The sequence below is a fragment of the Myotis brandtii genome, unplaced genomic scaffold (genome assembly GCF_000412655.1).
Source record: "Myotis brandtii unplaced genomic scaffold, ASM41265v1 scaffold79, whole genome shotgun sequence".
NCBI classification, from domain to species: Eukaryota; Metazoa; Chordata; class Mammalia; order Chiroptera; family Vespertilionidae; genus Myotis; species Myotis brandtii.
In genome coordinates this window covers 8,379,037-8,396,862 of record NW_005371173.1, presented here as the reverse complement: position 1 = coordinate 8,396,862, position 17,826 = coordinate 8,379,037, and the positions used below count along the sequence as shown (strand labels likewise).

Genomic DNA, 17,826 nt, shown 5'->3' with positions numbered 1-17,826 from the left:
TTCGATGCTTCTTCTCCCTAACCATAGAAAGCATGGTGTAAGTCACCCTGGAACTGCTAAGGCAGGAGAGAGGAAGGGGGACGGAAGAGGGAGAGATTTATCTCAAAGAAGTCAGCCGTTTGGGGGATGTAGGAGAGAAGAGGGAGTGTTCACTTCACTGTTTAAACAGAGAAGCCAGCAGTCTCAGGGCTAGTCAAGATAAAACAGCCAAATATTTCTCATAAATTCTGGGAAAGCTGTAACAGAGCAAAAGGAAGACCTTGAGAGTTAATCTGTACCAAGATATCTGGCAGAGGAATTTAAAAACCTATAGACAGAAGGGTATATTACCTCTTGAACCCCCACTAGGCTCACTTCTCAGGTTAGCTCTAGGCCAGATGTAGTTTAATAGATTTGCTTGCCTTGCTTCTTTAATAAACTTACTTGCTTTACTTTTTAATAAATTGGCTTTATTATAATGCAATTGCTTGGAGTCACTCATTTGAATTCCTTCCTACAAGAACCAAGGAGGGGGCTGTTCAATCACACCTTTTCTGGTGTTTCTAGTGCTTATGACAGTTCCTTAGGATATTAAAGCATGCAACACAAAAATGATTCAAATACGCTTGAAAGTAAGCTGTTGAAATAAGCTAATCAGTCTTTTTGACTCTAGGTCTCTAAGAGGCTTCGATTGGTCATTATCCTATGACTCACAAGGAGTCAAATCTACTAGACCACAGAACTGACTTTCACTCTAGTCAGGTGAGAGCTCAGAATTTGATGGTGGATTTAGGAAATCCCATTAACACACTCACTTCAGAGTATGGAAATAGAAGGAAGGAGCAGTAATTCTCAAACATCCATATAATTGAAGAATTCAATGACGACACTCAGTAGACTTAGAAATTGGAAAGAATTAATCTACACTTTGTGGCATATCCTGTAGTTTTAGAAACGCAATTGCTTACCTTTAGACAGGAGTACTTCTAAATGGGGCAAAGGAAGGCCTATGGCCTATTTTCTTTATGAGGACTCTGGGTATAGAAAAGCCTTCCATTGTTGGACCATCCCAGTGCACTATCCCGCTAGTACTTAATGTCTTCTGTGGGTACAACAGCAATCTTCCCTGCTTTCATGTTTCCTCTTGTCCAGTGTAGACCCAAGAGTGAAATCTAGGAGTTTGATCATCAAAACTATAGACTTGAGGACAGTCTTCAATAATTTTCTGGTAATAGCTAACAACCCTAATTTTTTTAGCCTTCAGTGGAGTTAGGAATAGATCTCAAGGTGGGGCCCCAGGGACCAGCAGCATCCACATCACAAGGGAAGGTGTTAGAAATGCAAATTCTCAGAGAGTTTGGGGGTGGTGCCCAATAATCTGTGTTTAATAAGTCCTCCAGGTGATTCTGATGCCTGTTCAAGTTTGAGACCCTTGGAATATGCCAATATAGGGGAAGATCACTTTTTACCATTTTGCATTATTTAGTCACTTTTCTTATGTTTACTTTGCCTTCAGTATTTTTCCCCACATGTTTTCTTAGAGCTATGAGCTGATCTTTACTACTTTGAAAGCAGCATCTTTTTCTGGCTAAGACTTTATCATCTGCTAAATTTGCACAATAAAACCCATAACACAGTGTTTCCTGATAATTCTCCTGTACTTCTAGGCTCACATCTCAACACACACATCTCAACATATATGTGATTTTCATTTCAACAAATAATAACTCAGAGCCCATTTACTCAAATATAAGCCCAGTTTGGGGTCTGGAAGCATGATCACCCTAACAATACCAAGTGTGGAACACTCTTTTTATAATGTCAGTTAGTTATACAATAAGAAATAGAGTCACAGTTTTTGGCTTCATATTGCTATTCAAGCTAAACCATGTGCCAATGCCCTGTCATCAATGGCCAGCTGCCTAATTCTAGACACATCTGAAAAGACAAAAATAGCTAATGCAAAGAGCAGTGTAGCCATCTGGCTATCAACAAAATCTTTTTCTCTAGATATCAGGCTCCCCTGCTGTCCCCTACACATGAAGTCCCAATGAGTCTCAACCAAACATCACAAGTTTCCAAGGTTGCAGAGGTGGTCTAACCCCTACCCAGGAGAAGATTCCAGAAAATCAGGACTGAAATCATGTTTGGGAAATTGCAATTCTAGGACCTGTGATACTCTTAGTGATTCTGTACATCGCAAGGAACAATCTTCCACCTGATGACAGATTCTTTTTAAAGGGAAGAGCAAAAAATAAGCTCTATACTAACAAAAAGCATATGGAAACAGATTTAAAACCATATCATTTGCTTTCATGTTTCCCAAAAGAAAAAAAATACTTATGTAGAAATATAACAAAATATTACAGGATTGTATTCTTTTTTTTTTTTTTACAGGATTGTTTTCTGCAGGAGGAAGAAATCAAAGAAGACCTAAATAAATGGAGAGGCACATCATGTTCATGGATGGGAAGACTCAACAAAGTAAAGACGCCAATTGATCTATAGGTCAAATACAATTCCAAAATTTCAGCCAGGTGCTGTGTAGATGTAGACAAGCTTATTCTGGACAATTGGTGCAGCCACTATGGAGAGCAGTATGGAGTAACCTCAAAAAAATTAAAAATAGAACTGTCTTACAACCCAGTGATCCCACTTCTGGGAATATATCCAAAGAATCCCCAAAAATGGATTCAAAAGAATATATGCACCCCTATGTTCATTGCAGTGTTATTTATAATAGCCAAGATCTGGAAACAGACTAAGTGCCCATCAGTAGATGAAAGGATAAAAAAGCTGTGCTACATTTACACCATGGAATACTACATGGCCATAAAAAAGAAGGAAATCTTTTCTTTTGTGACAGAATGGATGGACCTAGAGAGCATTATGCTATGTGAATAAGCCATCTGAAAAAGACAAATACCATATGATTTCACTTATATGTAGAATCTAATGAACAAAGTAAACTAACAAACGAAAATAGAAACAGACTCATAGATACAGAGAACAGACTGACATCTGTCAGAGGGGAGAGAAGTTGTGGGACAGGGTAAAAAAAAGGGTGAGGAATTAAGCAACAAAACCCAACAAATTTATAGACACAAACAGTATGGTGATTACTGGTGGGAAAGGAGATTAGGGGAGGGAGAAGAGGGTAAAGGGGGGAAAATGATAGAAGGAGACTTGACCTTCACACACAATACAAATACAGATGATATATTATAGATTGTACACCTGCAACCTATATAATTTTATTAAACATCACCCCAATAAATTCAATTAAAAAATAAAGTTTATTGGTCAAGCACAGGACCTATTTAGCTAAAAGAATTTTGAAAATGAAAAATAAAGGGAACAAAATCACTCTACCTGACGACCCAGATTATTATGTAGACACGGTAATCAAGACCACATGGGATGGGAAGAGGGACAGACACCTAGGTCAAGGGAACAGGGTAGGGGTCCAGGAAAGGACCCACACAAAGAGGCCCAACTGATTTCTGACAAAGGAGAAAAAGTAATTCAATGGAAGAAAAATAATCTTTTCAACAGATGATACTAGAGCAATGGCACATCCATGCAAAAAATCTTAACCTAAACCTTACATCAAAATGTCTACTGAATAAATGAAAGGAAGCTCATTCACAGACTCGATTACCCCCTCACCTGTGTGAGCACCTGCCTTTTACATGGTCTGACTGGTATGTGCCTGTTTACAAGACCCTGAAGTTCTGGAGGGCAGGAACCACATGGCTTTGGTTTTGAACTCCCAGGTCCTTTCACAGTGTATGGCATCAATTAATATTTGATGAATGAATGACTTCACCCTCTTTCCAGGGCATGGCAGCAGGTGGTCACATCACCAAGAATCAATTTAAAGCCATTTCCAAGGCCAGAGAGGTTGGGTTTTGAACAGTGTCTATGTGAGGCGTGTGGGTCACACAGAGATCTGACCCTTCTTTTCTCGGTAGAGTATGCAGTTCAGTTGCGTCATTAGGCTTTGGGCCAACGACATTCTTCACAGAAAACTCACCAAGCAGAGAAGCAAAGCAGCAAACCCAAAGTACAATGTGTCTTCCAGAAAGATTTTAAATTGAAACACTTTAAAAAATGCATGTCATCTAAATCAGCAGGGGGAAACGCCTCATAATAATACAAGGAAGTTCATTTAAAATAAAATCAATGGTTTTCATAAAGGATGCCTAGGTGACCTCTGAGGTCAGTCTTCCAAGCTTCTGGAGGTCACCAGAGCAGGTGATGGAACTCAGAAAATAACGTCATCTTGAAAGCAAACCTTCCGTTTTTTGTTTTTTTGGTGTGTGTGTGTGTGTGTGTGTGTGTGTGTGTGTGTGTGTGTGTGTGTGTGTTTTGTTTGTTTTTATGATTGAGCTGGTACTCTTTTAAAAAGGCATAAAAATAATCTCTCGATCCATCTAGAGTTGATTTTTTTGTGTTTTTGTTTGTTTTTGCTATTGTGGTTTTTGTTGCTTGTTACAAAAAAAGTGTAATTAGATACAAGCAAAATTGAGCTTCCAAAAAACTAAAATTCTGGCCAAATAGTTGGGCAATAAAAAGCAAACCTTTGGAATGAGGTATCTAAAATGTCTAATCTATGAGGATATTTCATAAGACCATCCAACGTGCTTCCACAGGCTGGAAATTCACCCTCCAGAGAGACCTACCTGCCCCCATCTCCCACCCAGATTCCACCCACACTAGCCCAGGGGGCAGCACCTTTGTTTCCTTCAATCACCAGCCTCTTGATCCTGGGTTAAGACATTTTGCCAGCAGGACCAAGACAAGAACAAAGAGACACATCTATTTCCTGGAACCTAAGGCATTCAAAATAGCTTTTGACTACTTTTTTAGGGAGGATGTTAATGAATATTCTTTTTCCTTTGCGTTGTTCTGACACAGAACAGAATCAAGAGTTAGAAACTAGGAGTCATGGAAAGGAACAGAAAACAGGTGTCAGGAAAGGTTTGCTCACCTACTAGGTGCCAGTCCTCATCAAACACTTCTCCATGGGAGCCATGGGACATAGGGCTGAGCATTTTTACCCAGAAATAACCACATCTGTAATCGTTCATAAGACTGTGGGAATACAGTGTGGGAGGCTTTAATTGCCACAGGCAGATCTACGAAGCCTTTGAACTTGAGGTCAGAGAAGAACTTGGGTGTTGTAAGGTTGATGAGCTAGGATGGATCATGAGGGCGTGAGAGAGGGGAGACGTCCACCAGAGTTCGCACAGGTAATTGAAGGGATAACATACAGCAAAATGTTAAGGGCAAGTGACCAGTATCACTATTTGTCTTTTTCTTAGCTCAGGAGTCGATGTCTTGGAACATGCATCGAATGGGAATGGGGGACAGCACCCTCTGGTCTTGTCCATATCACCCTGCACCTGTCTGGATGTCCACAAGTCACTAACCCTCTCTAAGCAGCCATTTCTTCCTTTTGTAAACATTGAGCTCAGATTCTGCCAAGGGTCCTTCCAGGTCCTAAATTCTTCAGAGTTCAGTGATAATAAAGAACGGTCCATTTTAACTAAAATTTATTCCCCAGATATACACTTATTAAGGAAAGTACTGATTTGTCTACCGAAGGCAGGAGTTATTTTTATTTGATCTGAAGATTTCATTGTTACTAACTTGATGTATACAACTAATGTGAAATGATTTCAGTCAAATTTACTTTCATGATGAGGGTTAAGCAGATAATGCTAGAATTTTAATTTACATTAATATAAGGATATAGAACCACATTCTATTTTTAAAATTGGGCCAGATATAAAAGAAATATAGACTCTGAACACATAAGAGCTCAAAAATAAAAGCCATGATGACAATAATGAGGACCTAAATCATTGCCACTTATAGAGGGCATACATACATCAATCAAATTTAATTCTGAAGACAATCTTGAAAGATATCATGTTCCCCTTTTTACAAATGGAAAAACTAACATTCAGGGAGATTAAACAAGTGCCACAGGTGGGAGGCTTTCTGAGGTAGGGAGCTGGCTTGGGAATCCAGACTTGAGAGATTCTATCGCCTGGTTGCTGCCCTTCAACACCAGCAGCTGCGCCCAGCAGGTTGCTGGGTAAACAAGGGCAAATGCGGGCTGGGATGACTAGATGCCCAGGTAATGTTCCTTCTCCCTGGATAAGTAAAACCAATTTATCAGGAAATACTTGAAGGACAACTAAACTCTGTTCTCAATTTGAACAGCGTCGGCTTTCTATCACTTTAAAAGTAGCAGAGACTTGTAAAATATCAGGTTCTAATGGAATGGGGTGGGGGTAGGGTGATTTTCCAGTTGTTCCTTGGTTACTCCACCCCTTTTCTCCCTGACACTTACATCTTCTCTTCTTCCCGTATGTCCCCCATCTCAACCCATACATGGCATAACAAAAGTAGATTCTTTCATTGCAGAAACATCCACCTGGGGTCTTCCCCCTTTATCATGGCATCGCATGTGAACTCTTAGGATAATCAATAAGTGCTGGAACATAACCAGTGATGACCAGGCTGCTCAGCACAACGTCACTTGAGCAAGTGGGTAACATTTGGCAAGGGCTGATGGCAAAGCCATCTGGCAAGGGAGGCCGTGGATGTGCCAGGAAGCAGGGCAGCCACCTCCCCACTGGGAAATGAGTCATAGGACTCAATTTTATCACTCCAGGAAGTGAGTCAAGGAATTTAATTTAGGATTGAATATGTATTTCATTCATTTGGTTAAATTACCCAAAAGAAAGAAAAAAGTGCCTACCACTTGCCAGCACTGGTTTAATGTCAGGGACTCGGATAGATTTGACTCTATAAAAACATAGAGCCTCTATACCAGCGGTTCTCAACCTGTGGGTCGCGACCCCTTTGGGGGTCGAACGACCCTTTCACAGGGGTCGCCTAAGACCATCGGAAAACACATATATAATTACATATTGTTTTTGTGATTAATCACTATGCTTTAATTATGTTCAATTTGTAACAATGAAATTGGGGGTCACCACAACATGAGGAACTGTATTAAAGGGTCACGTGGCATTAGGAAGGTTGAGAACCACTGCTCTATACATAAAAAAATAGGAGAAATATTTGGTAAATACATAAGTAATTTTACTTAATGTCAATATACAAAAAGTTCTAACAAAACAATTTTTAAAAGATGAGCATTCCAGAAAAGAGGTCTCTTCCTCGAGGGTGCCTCTGTAATTCCAAAACAATATAGAATGTGATGAACAAAAATATAAATTTAGGTGATCTCATTACTATGTCTACCTTAACCTTTAAAACAATTATAAGTGAAAAAATGTAACTAGTAAAACATGGGGAAAACCAACCTCAGCAGTAATTGAAAGAAGAAAAGATGAGGCATTATTTCAGCTCCCTTAAATTAGCACTTATTAAAAATAATTCCCAGAGATTTCTGACAACCAGAAATTGAGGTAAAAATGGCCCATGTGCCTTTTTGGTATTTGTAAAAATTAAAGCAATCCCTGTAAAAATAGCAATTTAGTTGAGGACAAAAATGTTAATGCTTATAAGCCAATAGTGTGACTTCATAAGAATTTATTCCAAGATATAATACAAATAAAAGGTTATACACAGCAAGGTATTCAATTAACGTTATTTAAATTATGAAAAAAAATGATAAATGAACAGGACGACTACAGAGCAATATAGAAAATGTTTGAGATGTACACTGTTCACTCAGCGATTCCATTTCTAAGACATGACGCCAAACCGTACATGTGCAAAAGTATAGGCAACATTTCCGATGCTGAAAAATTGGAACCCCACCTAATAAAACATCACTAAAGAGAATGGAAATCTATATTTGAAAGTAAAACCCATGATATATTGAGTAAAAGGTGATAAAATAGGAAGCATGATTCCATTCTGTAAGAGGTCCTTATGTTAACTATACGTGGAACACAACCCAGTATTTATATCTGCACAGGATTTTTTAAAAAAAATCTCTACTTTCAGATTCTTTACAAGCATATATTATTTTCACAATCAGAAATATATGTTTCCATTTTGAAAACATATTGGAAAATTATGTGGCAAAAGTACAATATTAAAAACTGGCTATGCTTGCGATGCAAAACTTATGGGCAAAAACATGGAGAAAAAAACAAAATTAGACAATTTCAGATAGAAAGGCTGTGAGTCTTTTAATTCCTATCAATGATGGTGAAACAAGTTTTTTGAACCCAAACTCTTATTAAAACTGCTGGAACCAGGAGCTTCAAAGTAGTAATCTATACTAATAAGAGGGTAATATGCTAATTAAACCAGGTCAACCAGACATCTTCTGGACGTCTGACTTCCGGACAAAGCCACGGTGGCAGAGGCCAAGGCAGAGGCGGTTAGGGGTGATCAGGTCGGCAGGGGAGCAAGCAGTTAGGGGCCATCAGGCCGGCAGGGGAGCAAGCAGTTAGGGGATGGTCAGGCCAGCAGGGGAGGGCAGTTAAAGGGCAATCAGGCCGGCAGGGGAGGGCAGTTGGGGGCGATCAGGCAGGCAGGTGAGTGGTTAGGTGCCAGGGTCTCAGTTTGCAAGTCGGACATCCTCCGAGGGGTCCCAGATTGGAGAGGGTGCATGCTGGGCTGAGGGACAACACCCCCCCTGCACAAATTTCATGCCTCTAGTCTATAATAAAAGGGTAATATGCTAATTAGACTGGACATCTTCTAGATGTCATTCCGGACGTCCTTCCTGATGAAGCCGGGGCCAGAGGGAAGCCAGCCGGGAACTGGGTGCCTGCGGGCAGCCTGAGGGAAGCCAGGATGGGTCCTGGGTGCCAGAGGGAAGCCGGTGCTGGCAGCCAGGGGGAAGGAAGGCCTACTCTTGCACAAATTTTCATACATCAGGCCTTTAGTACAATATAAATGAGAAACTTCAAAGTCAGCCATAAGTCTACTCGCCACATGGCTGAATAATCTTGGCCAACTAAACACTAAATGTCAATTTCCCTGTGACAAATACTGCCTGGAAGCAGTAGTGTTGTTGTAGCCATTAAATGACATCAATTGTATGAAGTGCTCCTGCATCAAAACTGGTCTTCATAAATCTTGGCAGATTAATACAACTTCCAAGACATACACTGCTGACTAAAAATGCCTCATTCTTCCTCTGACTACTCATAAAGTTCTCTGGTTCCTGATTCCTAGACTTCATGTGCTAAGATATCTTTTCTATTAATAATTAGGGCTGATATTATTCCTCATAAACAAATTACTCCAGGAAGCAAACCCTGTCCTGGACTAATGGTAAATATATTTAGAGAAACTCTCTGAACTCTAATCTTGTAAAGAATGAAAAGCAGAACTTTTCCGTTTTTACGTCTTTTCTAAGGCAAAGAGAATTAATTTTGAAGAAATAATAAATAAAACATGTAGTTGTGCCATTATTTTGGCACAGTAAATTTGTATTTTTCTTCTTAAAAATATGGTATATTCTGCCTGGCCCCGTTTGGCTCAGTGGTTGAGTGTCGACCTATGAACCAGGTGGTCACGGTTCAATGCTCAGTCAGGACACACACTTGTGATTTTGGGCTTGCTACCCAGTGTGGGGTGTGCAGGAGGCAGCTGATTAATGATTCTCATCATTGATGTTTCTCTTTCTCCCTTCCTCTCTCTGAAATCAATTAAAAATATTTTTAAAAAATACAATATATTCTAAGATAACATAGATAAGGCACAATACCAACAGGTAGTAAGCAGAGCCCCAAAGTGAACGTTTAGAAACTCCAAGAGTCATGGGTAGGAGCAATGGCAAAATCAGCATGCAAAACAAATGTGACTGACTAAATGCCAGAAAGCATAGGATTTTTCCAAATATTTTAAGGTACTTGATTTGAGTGATTTTTTTCCTTCTTCGGATGAAAATTTCCTAAGTGGAAGTGCAAATTTCCTAAGTGGAAGTGCAAATTCATACTTAAACAGCTGGTAAGCCTAAAAATAGAATGTCTATTTTATTGAGTTTCCCATCAGGCAGAATCCAGACTAATCTTCATATATATTATACACAAAGATACTCACATTGTAACAATGTTTTTAGTACAAAAATCTATAAACAAATGTTCTTCAAAAGGAACATCCACATAATGAAATCTTGGAGCCATTAAAATAATGAGTTAGAACTGGATGTGATAATAAAGATAACCAAGTTAAAAAGAACCAATATACAAAATCGTACATCTAAAGTAAAGGGGGGACAAGAGGCATATATATGTATACATCAGTATTAAATAACATTTCTAAAAGACTATACAAGACAATATTCCTCGGGGGTATGGGAATAAGATCACAGGAAGGAGACACTTTTTGACTTCATACCCTTTGTATATTGCATGATTTTTAAAAATCGTAAGCATGTATTATTTTAATATTAAAAAAACTTAAAGTATTTAAAAAGCCTGATTGTACCCATGGTCTTCTATGAAACAGTTTACAATCCTTTGCTTTTACTTAATATTTAGTGAAAATTAGAAGGCTCTTTGGTGTCTGCTTCCTCTGTCCCTCAAGATTGAGGGGAAACGTTGAGAATTTATTTAAATATTGCTTAAACTACAACTTGGGTAACATCTACTCAAAATTCCAAAGAATCAATTAAAAAAAACCAAACCAACCCAACGGGCATTTAAATTCCCAACTGAAGTATTTTACCAAAGATCACTTTTCCTTTACATGAAATCCCCAATAACATCCTTTTGTCATTCAACTCCAAAAGTCCTGTGAGTTGGACAAGCAGATTTCAAAAATTTATTTCAAGATATGTTAAATTCTTATCCATTGGCATAAAATAAGCAGAATGCACAGAGGTTACCAGGTTTGAAAGAAAATGTATTATTGGCAAAAGCCTTCACTGGAAAATATCATAAATTCAAATACTAAGGACTGACCCCAAAATCAGAATAAGAGGAAGTATAAGAGCCCTTTTATGTCAAGTTGGATTTCCAATTGAATAGCCTTAAAATTCATTTGAATGTTTGAGCCTAAGAAAGCTGGGAGTGGTAGGCTAGTGGCCAACTTAAGAGCACATCTTCCCTTAAAACTATTCAAAATACAAGTTTTTAAACTGTTGAACAAAACACAAATGTAGACAGAATTCCGAGTATATGCCATGAATGTACAACCCCTGCAGCACAATAACTGGACTTTTTAAAACCAGGGTTTTAAAATAAGGGTTTCACAATATTTATTTTTAGATTAAATACCTCAGACCCAGTTTGCTTCTAGAAATGAATTAGTGTCCAAATCTTGCTGAACAATACAAGACTCTTCAAATATTGGATACAATCACCAAATAACCAATAAATGTAATGACTGAGTTGTGGAATTATATGTCAGTGTGTGCTAGTGTTGGCTTGCAAAAGCTTAGGAGAGCTGCTAGTATATTATACCTTTCTTCAAGTTTAATCAGCCATGGCAACAATATTTATACCACAAGTATCAATCAGTCAACACTACAAAACAGGGCACGTTTCCATCAGAAGCAGTTGCTAAACATTCAGCAGTAAAACATTCATTACATCTTGGCCATATATTTGCTTGTCCAAATACATCACATAAAAATTTTATTGACATTATAACATTTAAAAATATACAAAGAAAATTTTAACTAATGAGGATGCATTCAATGCAATAGGCTAACTTAATACAAATGTGAATAACATATTTTACAAATTTAAAAACCGGGGAACAAACTGTCAATAAAATTTTCACAAATTATACTTTAAAGAGCTCTTTAGTTTAAAACATGCTCCACTAATTACCCTATTAATTTACTTGTAAACTTAAGCCCTTCAAGAATAAACTGTATTGATTTTATCAACTTATAAATGGAACCCAAATTAAATTTTTATTAGATATATAGGATATGCAAACTCTTTCAGGATTGGGAAATATTTTTTAAAATCTTACACATAAGCATGATAGCACTTTTTAAAATATATTTTCTTGATTTCAGAGAGGAAGGGAGAAACACCAATAAGAGAATCATTGATTGGCTGCCTCCTGCACGCCCCCTACTGGGGATTGAGCCTGCAACCTGGGCATGTGCCCTGACTGGGAATCAAACAGTAGTGAACTCCTGATGCTCAATCACTGAGCAACACCGGCCGGGCTTAACATTTGCAACTTCAACAGGAATTTTCATTTTTCCCACCAACTAAGTAAAAAAAAAAGAAGTTCAGGGAGCACTATGCATACAACAAAATGCTGCTGTTCCAAAAATATACACATTTGAAGTCTAGTGGGGTGGTTTTCAAAGACTGGTCTGAGGAGCCTTGAGGGTCCCAGAACACAAAATCCAAACTATTTTCATAACAGTACCAAAATGTTGTATCTCTGCTTCACCCATGATCTTGCAAGTTCACAGTGGAGTTTTCCAGTGTCCACATGCCACATGATAGAAAAAGAATCACAATGAGACTCTGCTGCTTCTCTTGGTCCAGATATTTAAAAGATGAGCAAAACAGAATGTTCTCATTGTTTTTGGATAACACTTATTTTTATAAAAATGATATTTGTTAACATGTAATGGATTTATTGTTATATTTAAATAAACATAGTTCTTAAATGACTTAGTATTAATTTCTAATACAGTAAATTCTGACCAACACATGTTATATAAACAAAAGCTCTTTGGGGATTATGGTCCTGAGACCCAGTTTCTCAAAACTGTTGGGGAAATGGTACAAAAACATCCATTTTACCAATTTCCAGGAGCTGTATGTAGCAAAGACAGTGTGCACTGGGGGAAGGGACAACTCACAGGTAAACCACTGATATGCTCCTTCAACTTTAGAGGAATTATTTGAACAAAGAAAGTAATTACCTCTATTTTTCACAAAAATGAAAATACAGCATGCCTTTAAATGTAACAAAGTTCTCCACCCTAAAAGAAAAGAAAATTTTCTTTCCTGAGTAAAGATAGAATAGGAGAAAAAGATCTGATTCAACCAGAAGCCAGGAAACACGAAGGTCTTCAGCCTTGTCACCTCAAGAATTTTCTCTTCAGTTCTGTGTGTTCCCTCCATGAAAAAGGGCCTGGAGGGAGACCCCACAAATGTAGAGACAATTCTGATGGTCTATCGAAAAGCAGATGCAAACCTGAATAGGAAAGTCTAACTGAAGTTGATTTAAATCTACTATAACTCTGGACTTCTTAAACTACATATTTAATTTTATAAGCACTCATTTCAAATAAGTCATTAAGAGTTCCCATTTAATTACAAAATTCAAAATTTACTCAGAAGAAATAGTCTTTAAAATTATTTTCATAATAACAGTTTAATTTACTTATTTCTTAGATGGAAAGCTGGAAGGTTATTTGGGTAATGCCTACAATTATATATTATAACTTTGTACATGTGGATTGATTGGGACCCAATACAATCTAAAATACAGACATTCAAAGACATTTCTTTAGTGTTCCCTCCATGAAAAATAGGGTGGAGACCCCACAAATGTAGAGACATTTCAAGTATACACCAACACACACCACAACTGTTGCAGCATTCATTTAATTCTAAAAGAAGAGGCATACTGCTCAGAAAAGGGGCAGAGATCTCCCAGTCTTCTTATCAAATGGGTCAGGAAAACCACACATTCAGCTAGATATGCAACAGCAATGTTTTAACAAGTCTAAAACACTACACAGCTTGAGGATAGTAGGATAACTCATGTAGCCACCACTGAAAAAGGTATTCAACATGAATAAAATGTTTGAGGAAACAGACGTTCACCTCTTTTAATACCAAAGCTTTTAAAAAAATGTCTAATCATTATAAGATAAAACATTATAAACACATGCTACCCATTTGTATATGTAATTTCAGCTTATCTTGATGACACAGAGTCAGCAAAATAGACAATTATTAGAAGATGATGTGATTTAGTGATCTAGGCTGGGGTGGCTGCCCCTACACTAAATAGTCTTCAAGAGTATACTCTTCATAGTTTTTTCTATCTCCTTCCTTTCGAGCCACAACCTCTGAACTGCTAATTTGCTATGGGCTGGGAAACCAAATAATCAGTAAAGACTTCATGACTTAAGTAGGTTGCTCAAAGGCATTAAAAAAAAAAAAAGAAAGGAAAAAAAAAGATGATTCCAAGTTTCCCAGTTGTGTTGTTTTGATGAGACTGCCAGATTATCTCTGGATGAATGAGGCATTGCTGCACATAAATATTTAAACAAGTTCATTTGAATATTAACAAAAAGATATAACTAAATATTAGTATCACTGCCCTTTTAAACAAAGTATTCTATAACTTCAAGGTAACACTGGGTTCCAGTTTCTTTACGCCCCCAGAAATGAACATAAACAAATGTCCTATTAATAATATCAGTTTGTCTAAACAGAAAACAAATCTGAGGTGCAATCATGTCACAGTTAATGCATGTCTGCTTCCAATACATTCAAAGACAGTATTTTTTAAATCAATATTTAAAATAGGCCTTTTGAAGTCTGAGAATTCAAGATACTTTAAAAAATTTGTAAATACACATACATGCAAATTCTTCATATTTACAAATTTCACAAAATTAAGAAGTTGCAAAGAAATTAGAAGGATTATGGTGAATCTGACAAGCTACATGTAAATGCTTTACCACTGACATATTCATGAATATAGCAGTCATAGTAGTTTTAATACATTTTCTACATGGCCTTTTTATAAAATTTTCTCTTTTAGACATAAAAGTTAGTCACTAGAAGTCTTCTGAAATCCTAATTTAAGAATTCAAGATGTTCTCAATTCACTACTCACATTTAAGGCCACTTTGGTAAAGGCATTGCAGCAAGAACACAAAAACAATAGCATATTTTCTAATATTTATTTTTTTCACCTGCAAACTGTAGCAAAACATGATCAGCTTTATTATGCAGACAGGTATCCTTCTACATTTTTAAAGAATTTAGGCATGTATAAATAGAAGAGCTCTTTAGGAGGGAAAAATCCAAGACTGAATAAAACCTTCCACTTCTGACTTTGTAACTTTCCAGTAGCAATGGTTAAAATGATTTCAGGTCATTCATTCCGAGATACATGACAGCACCTTGAAAGTGGCTGATCTATTTTCCCAGTAACATTTTCCACATAACAATGTGTTAAAAGTTACAAATACTGATATGCACAAATAGCTAATTTCTAAGAAAAATATGTACAGTACTGCAGCATAATGAATGTGGTATCTGCAATAACTTAATATTAGCCAATTTTTAATATACATGATACCGCTACCTTTTTCTGCCAATTCACAGGTTAAAAGTTGTTACTGGAGCCCTCTGTTTTGCACATATTACCTGGTGTTTAATACACAATGCAGGCTTTTTAAAGACTTCTCTTGTGTTTAAAGCTAAGATCAGTGAAACAAGACAACAGTGCAAGAGGCGGAGAGATGTAATGTGACCATGTAAAAGTTCTTTCCAGTAAAATGTCTATATAAGGCTATAAGAAAGGATTGGTTGATGAGCTTCCTGTTGGAAATTGTCCTGTCGGTGCACCAGTCTAAAGGAAAACATAAGACAAAATAAATAAACAGACAAAAGTGGTGTGTGATGAAAATATTAAGAGTATTTAGATTAGGTTTAATTATTGGCAATCAAATTTATTACTATTGTTATTAGCAACATACTATAATAAAAAGATTAGGTATTAGGCACTGTGTTGTGCCTTGTATATAATTACTTCATATAATTCTCAAAAAAGGACTTGACTCTAAAAAAATGCATTTATGATTCAAACTAAATCTGATTCCAAGACCCCTTTCCACAATGTTTACTATGTCTATAGCTGCTCATAAAGTGTTCCTTTTGCAAGAAAGCAGACAAATTTCATGTTATAAAATAGCTTATTTACTGTCAATTCTTTGATTTCAAATGATTAATGTGGTTTTTTGAGTCGCAAAGGAATCTTGCATAGTGGCTCCCTCAATGTGTACACTCCTGCAATGTCTTATCAGTACAGTAGCAAACAGCATCCAGGAGGAGACACATCCTGCTTTTCCTAATTTGAAAATAACACACAACAACTTACAAAGTGCTTAAAGCTGCACCTCACTTACCATAAAAGGATTACTAGATACTCCAGCAGCTGCAACTTGACCAAAAGGGGTTACCATTGGCTTTGTTTGTCCAAATGCTGCAAAACCTGCACCTTGTTAAAACAGAACCACCAATTACAACCCATTCCACCTTTGAGAGACAATCTGATGTTTATTAAAGCCTCATAATGCGTTTCAGAGAAACTCCTACCAGAACAACAATAAAATATCAATGTTAAATTGTTATGTCTTATGCTCTTTCAAAACCAGAAATAAACTTCCTGTGGCATGTCTTAAGGAGCTTTTATATAGTCCCCTGAAATAGTTAATTCCAATTTGTCTCAGCTATGTAAACTACTGACATTCAAAGGATTTAATAAATAGATGAGCTGGTGGTGACTATTTGAGAGGGGCTGTAAGACCACACAACAGTTTCTATGTGGACATCATAGTATTCCTTAGGAAACATTTCATCATTATGGCTGTCACAGACCCTATTTCCAATTTTTTAGTTAAGCACAACTTTAGAAAAGAACATCCATAATTCTAGGATAATCTCTGAATCTATGGAATTCAAATTTTAGCCATAAACAAAATCTGGGGTGGGAGGGTAGGGTGGAGAGGGGTGAGAACCACACAAACTAGTCTCTAGTGAATTTTCCTGAGAACAAGTAACAATTTCTAACCATAATATATATTGTTGCCTATTTATCAGTCTATTGTCACCACCACCCACCAAAAAAACCTTAAACAAAATGGCACAGTTTTCTGATGCAAAACAAAAACACTCAGAGATCAACCAAAGGACTTGTATGCTTGCATTTGAGCATAACCAATGGACACGGAGACTTATGTAATACATTGAACAATAAAGAATTTAAATTAAAAAACAAAAACACTCTAGCCCAGCCAGCATGGCTCAGTGGTTGAGCATCGACCTATGAACCAGGGAGGTCATGGTTCAATTCCTGGTCAGGGCACAAGCCTGGGGTGTGAGCTTGATCCCAGTGTGGGGGTGCAGGAGGCAGCCAATCAATGATCCTCACTCATCATTAATATTTCTCTCCCCTCCTCTCTCTTCTCTGAAATCAATAAAAATATTTGGAAAACAAAACAAAACAAAACAAAAAACAACAACACTCTAGCCCTAGCAGGTTTGGCTCAGTGGATAGAGTGTTGGCCTGCGGACTGAAGGGTCCCAGGTTTGATTCCGGCCAAGGGCACATGCCCAGGTTGTGGGCTCCATCCCCAGTTGGGAGCGTGCAGGAGGCAGCTGATCACTGATTCTCTCTCATCATTGATATTTCTCTCTCTCTCCCTCTCCCTTCTTCTCTGAAATCAATAAAAATACATTTAAAAAAATCACTCTATGTCCTTAAAAGTTTCTTTTTAAAATCAAGAGATGTATCAGAACACAGATAAATGAATAAGAAAGACACTGGGGAGTGGTTCTCAACCTTCCTAATGCCGTGACCCTTTAATACAGTTCCTCATGTTGTGGTGATCCCCAATTTCATTGTTACAAATTGAACTAATTAAAGCATAGTGATTAATCACAAAAACAATATGTAATTATATATGTGTTTTCCGATGGTCTTAGGCGACCCCTGTGAAAGGGTCATTCGACCCCCCCCAAAGGGGTTGCGACCCACAGGTTGAGAACCGCTGCCTTAGAGTCTCTGATTTCTCCTACATCTATAATCTAGTCACAAAAACTTACTTGTCAATTTTCTGAGGCCCAAATACACATTCAGTAGACCATACTACAACATTCTTCAGTTAAGTTC

General features: G+C 37.4%; 1 protein-coding gene across 20 annotated transcripts in view; it reads right to left on the bottom strand.

The window, feature by feature from the left end:
• Positions 1 to 13,501: 13,501 nt before the first annotated feature.
• Positions 13,502 to 17,826, bottom strand: part of AGFG1 (ArfGAP with FG repeats 1) — a 66,920-nt gene continuing 62,595 nt past the window's right edge. For 18 of the 20 annotated variants that reach the window (XM_014531093.1, XM_005883523.2, XM_014531099.1 and 15 more), the window contains 2 exons: positions 16,061 to 16,152; positions 13,502 to 15,504 (listed from right to left, as the gene is read on the bottom strand). In XM_014531093.1, the coding sequence (XP_014386579.1) occupies positions 15,445 to 15,504; positions 16,061 to 16,152 (152 nt within the window). In that variant the 3' untranslated portion in view covers positions 13,502 to 15,444. The remainder of the gene's footprint in view (positions 15,505 to 16,060; positions 16,153 to 17,826) is intronic. The other 2 variants (XM_014531097.1, XM_014531082.1) reach the window with 1 other exon arrangement.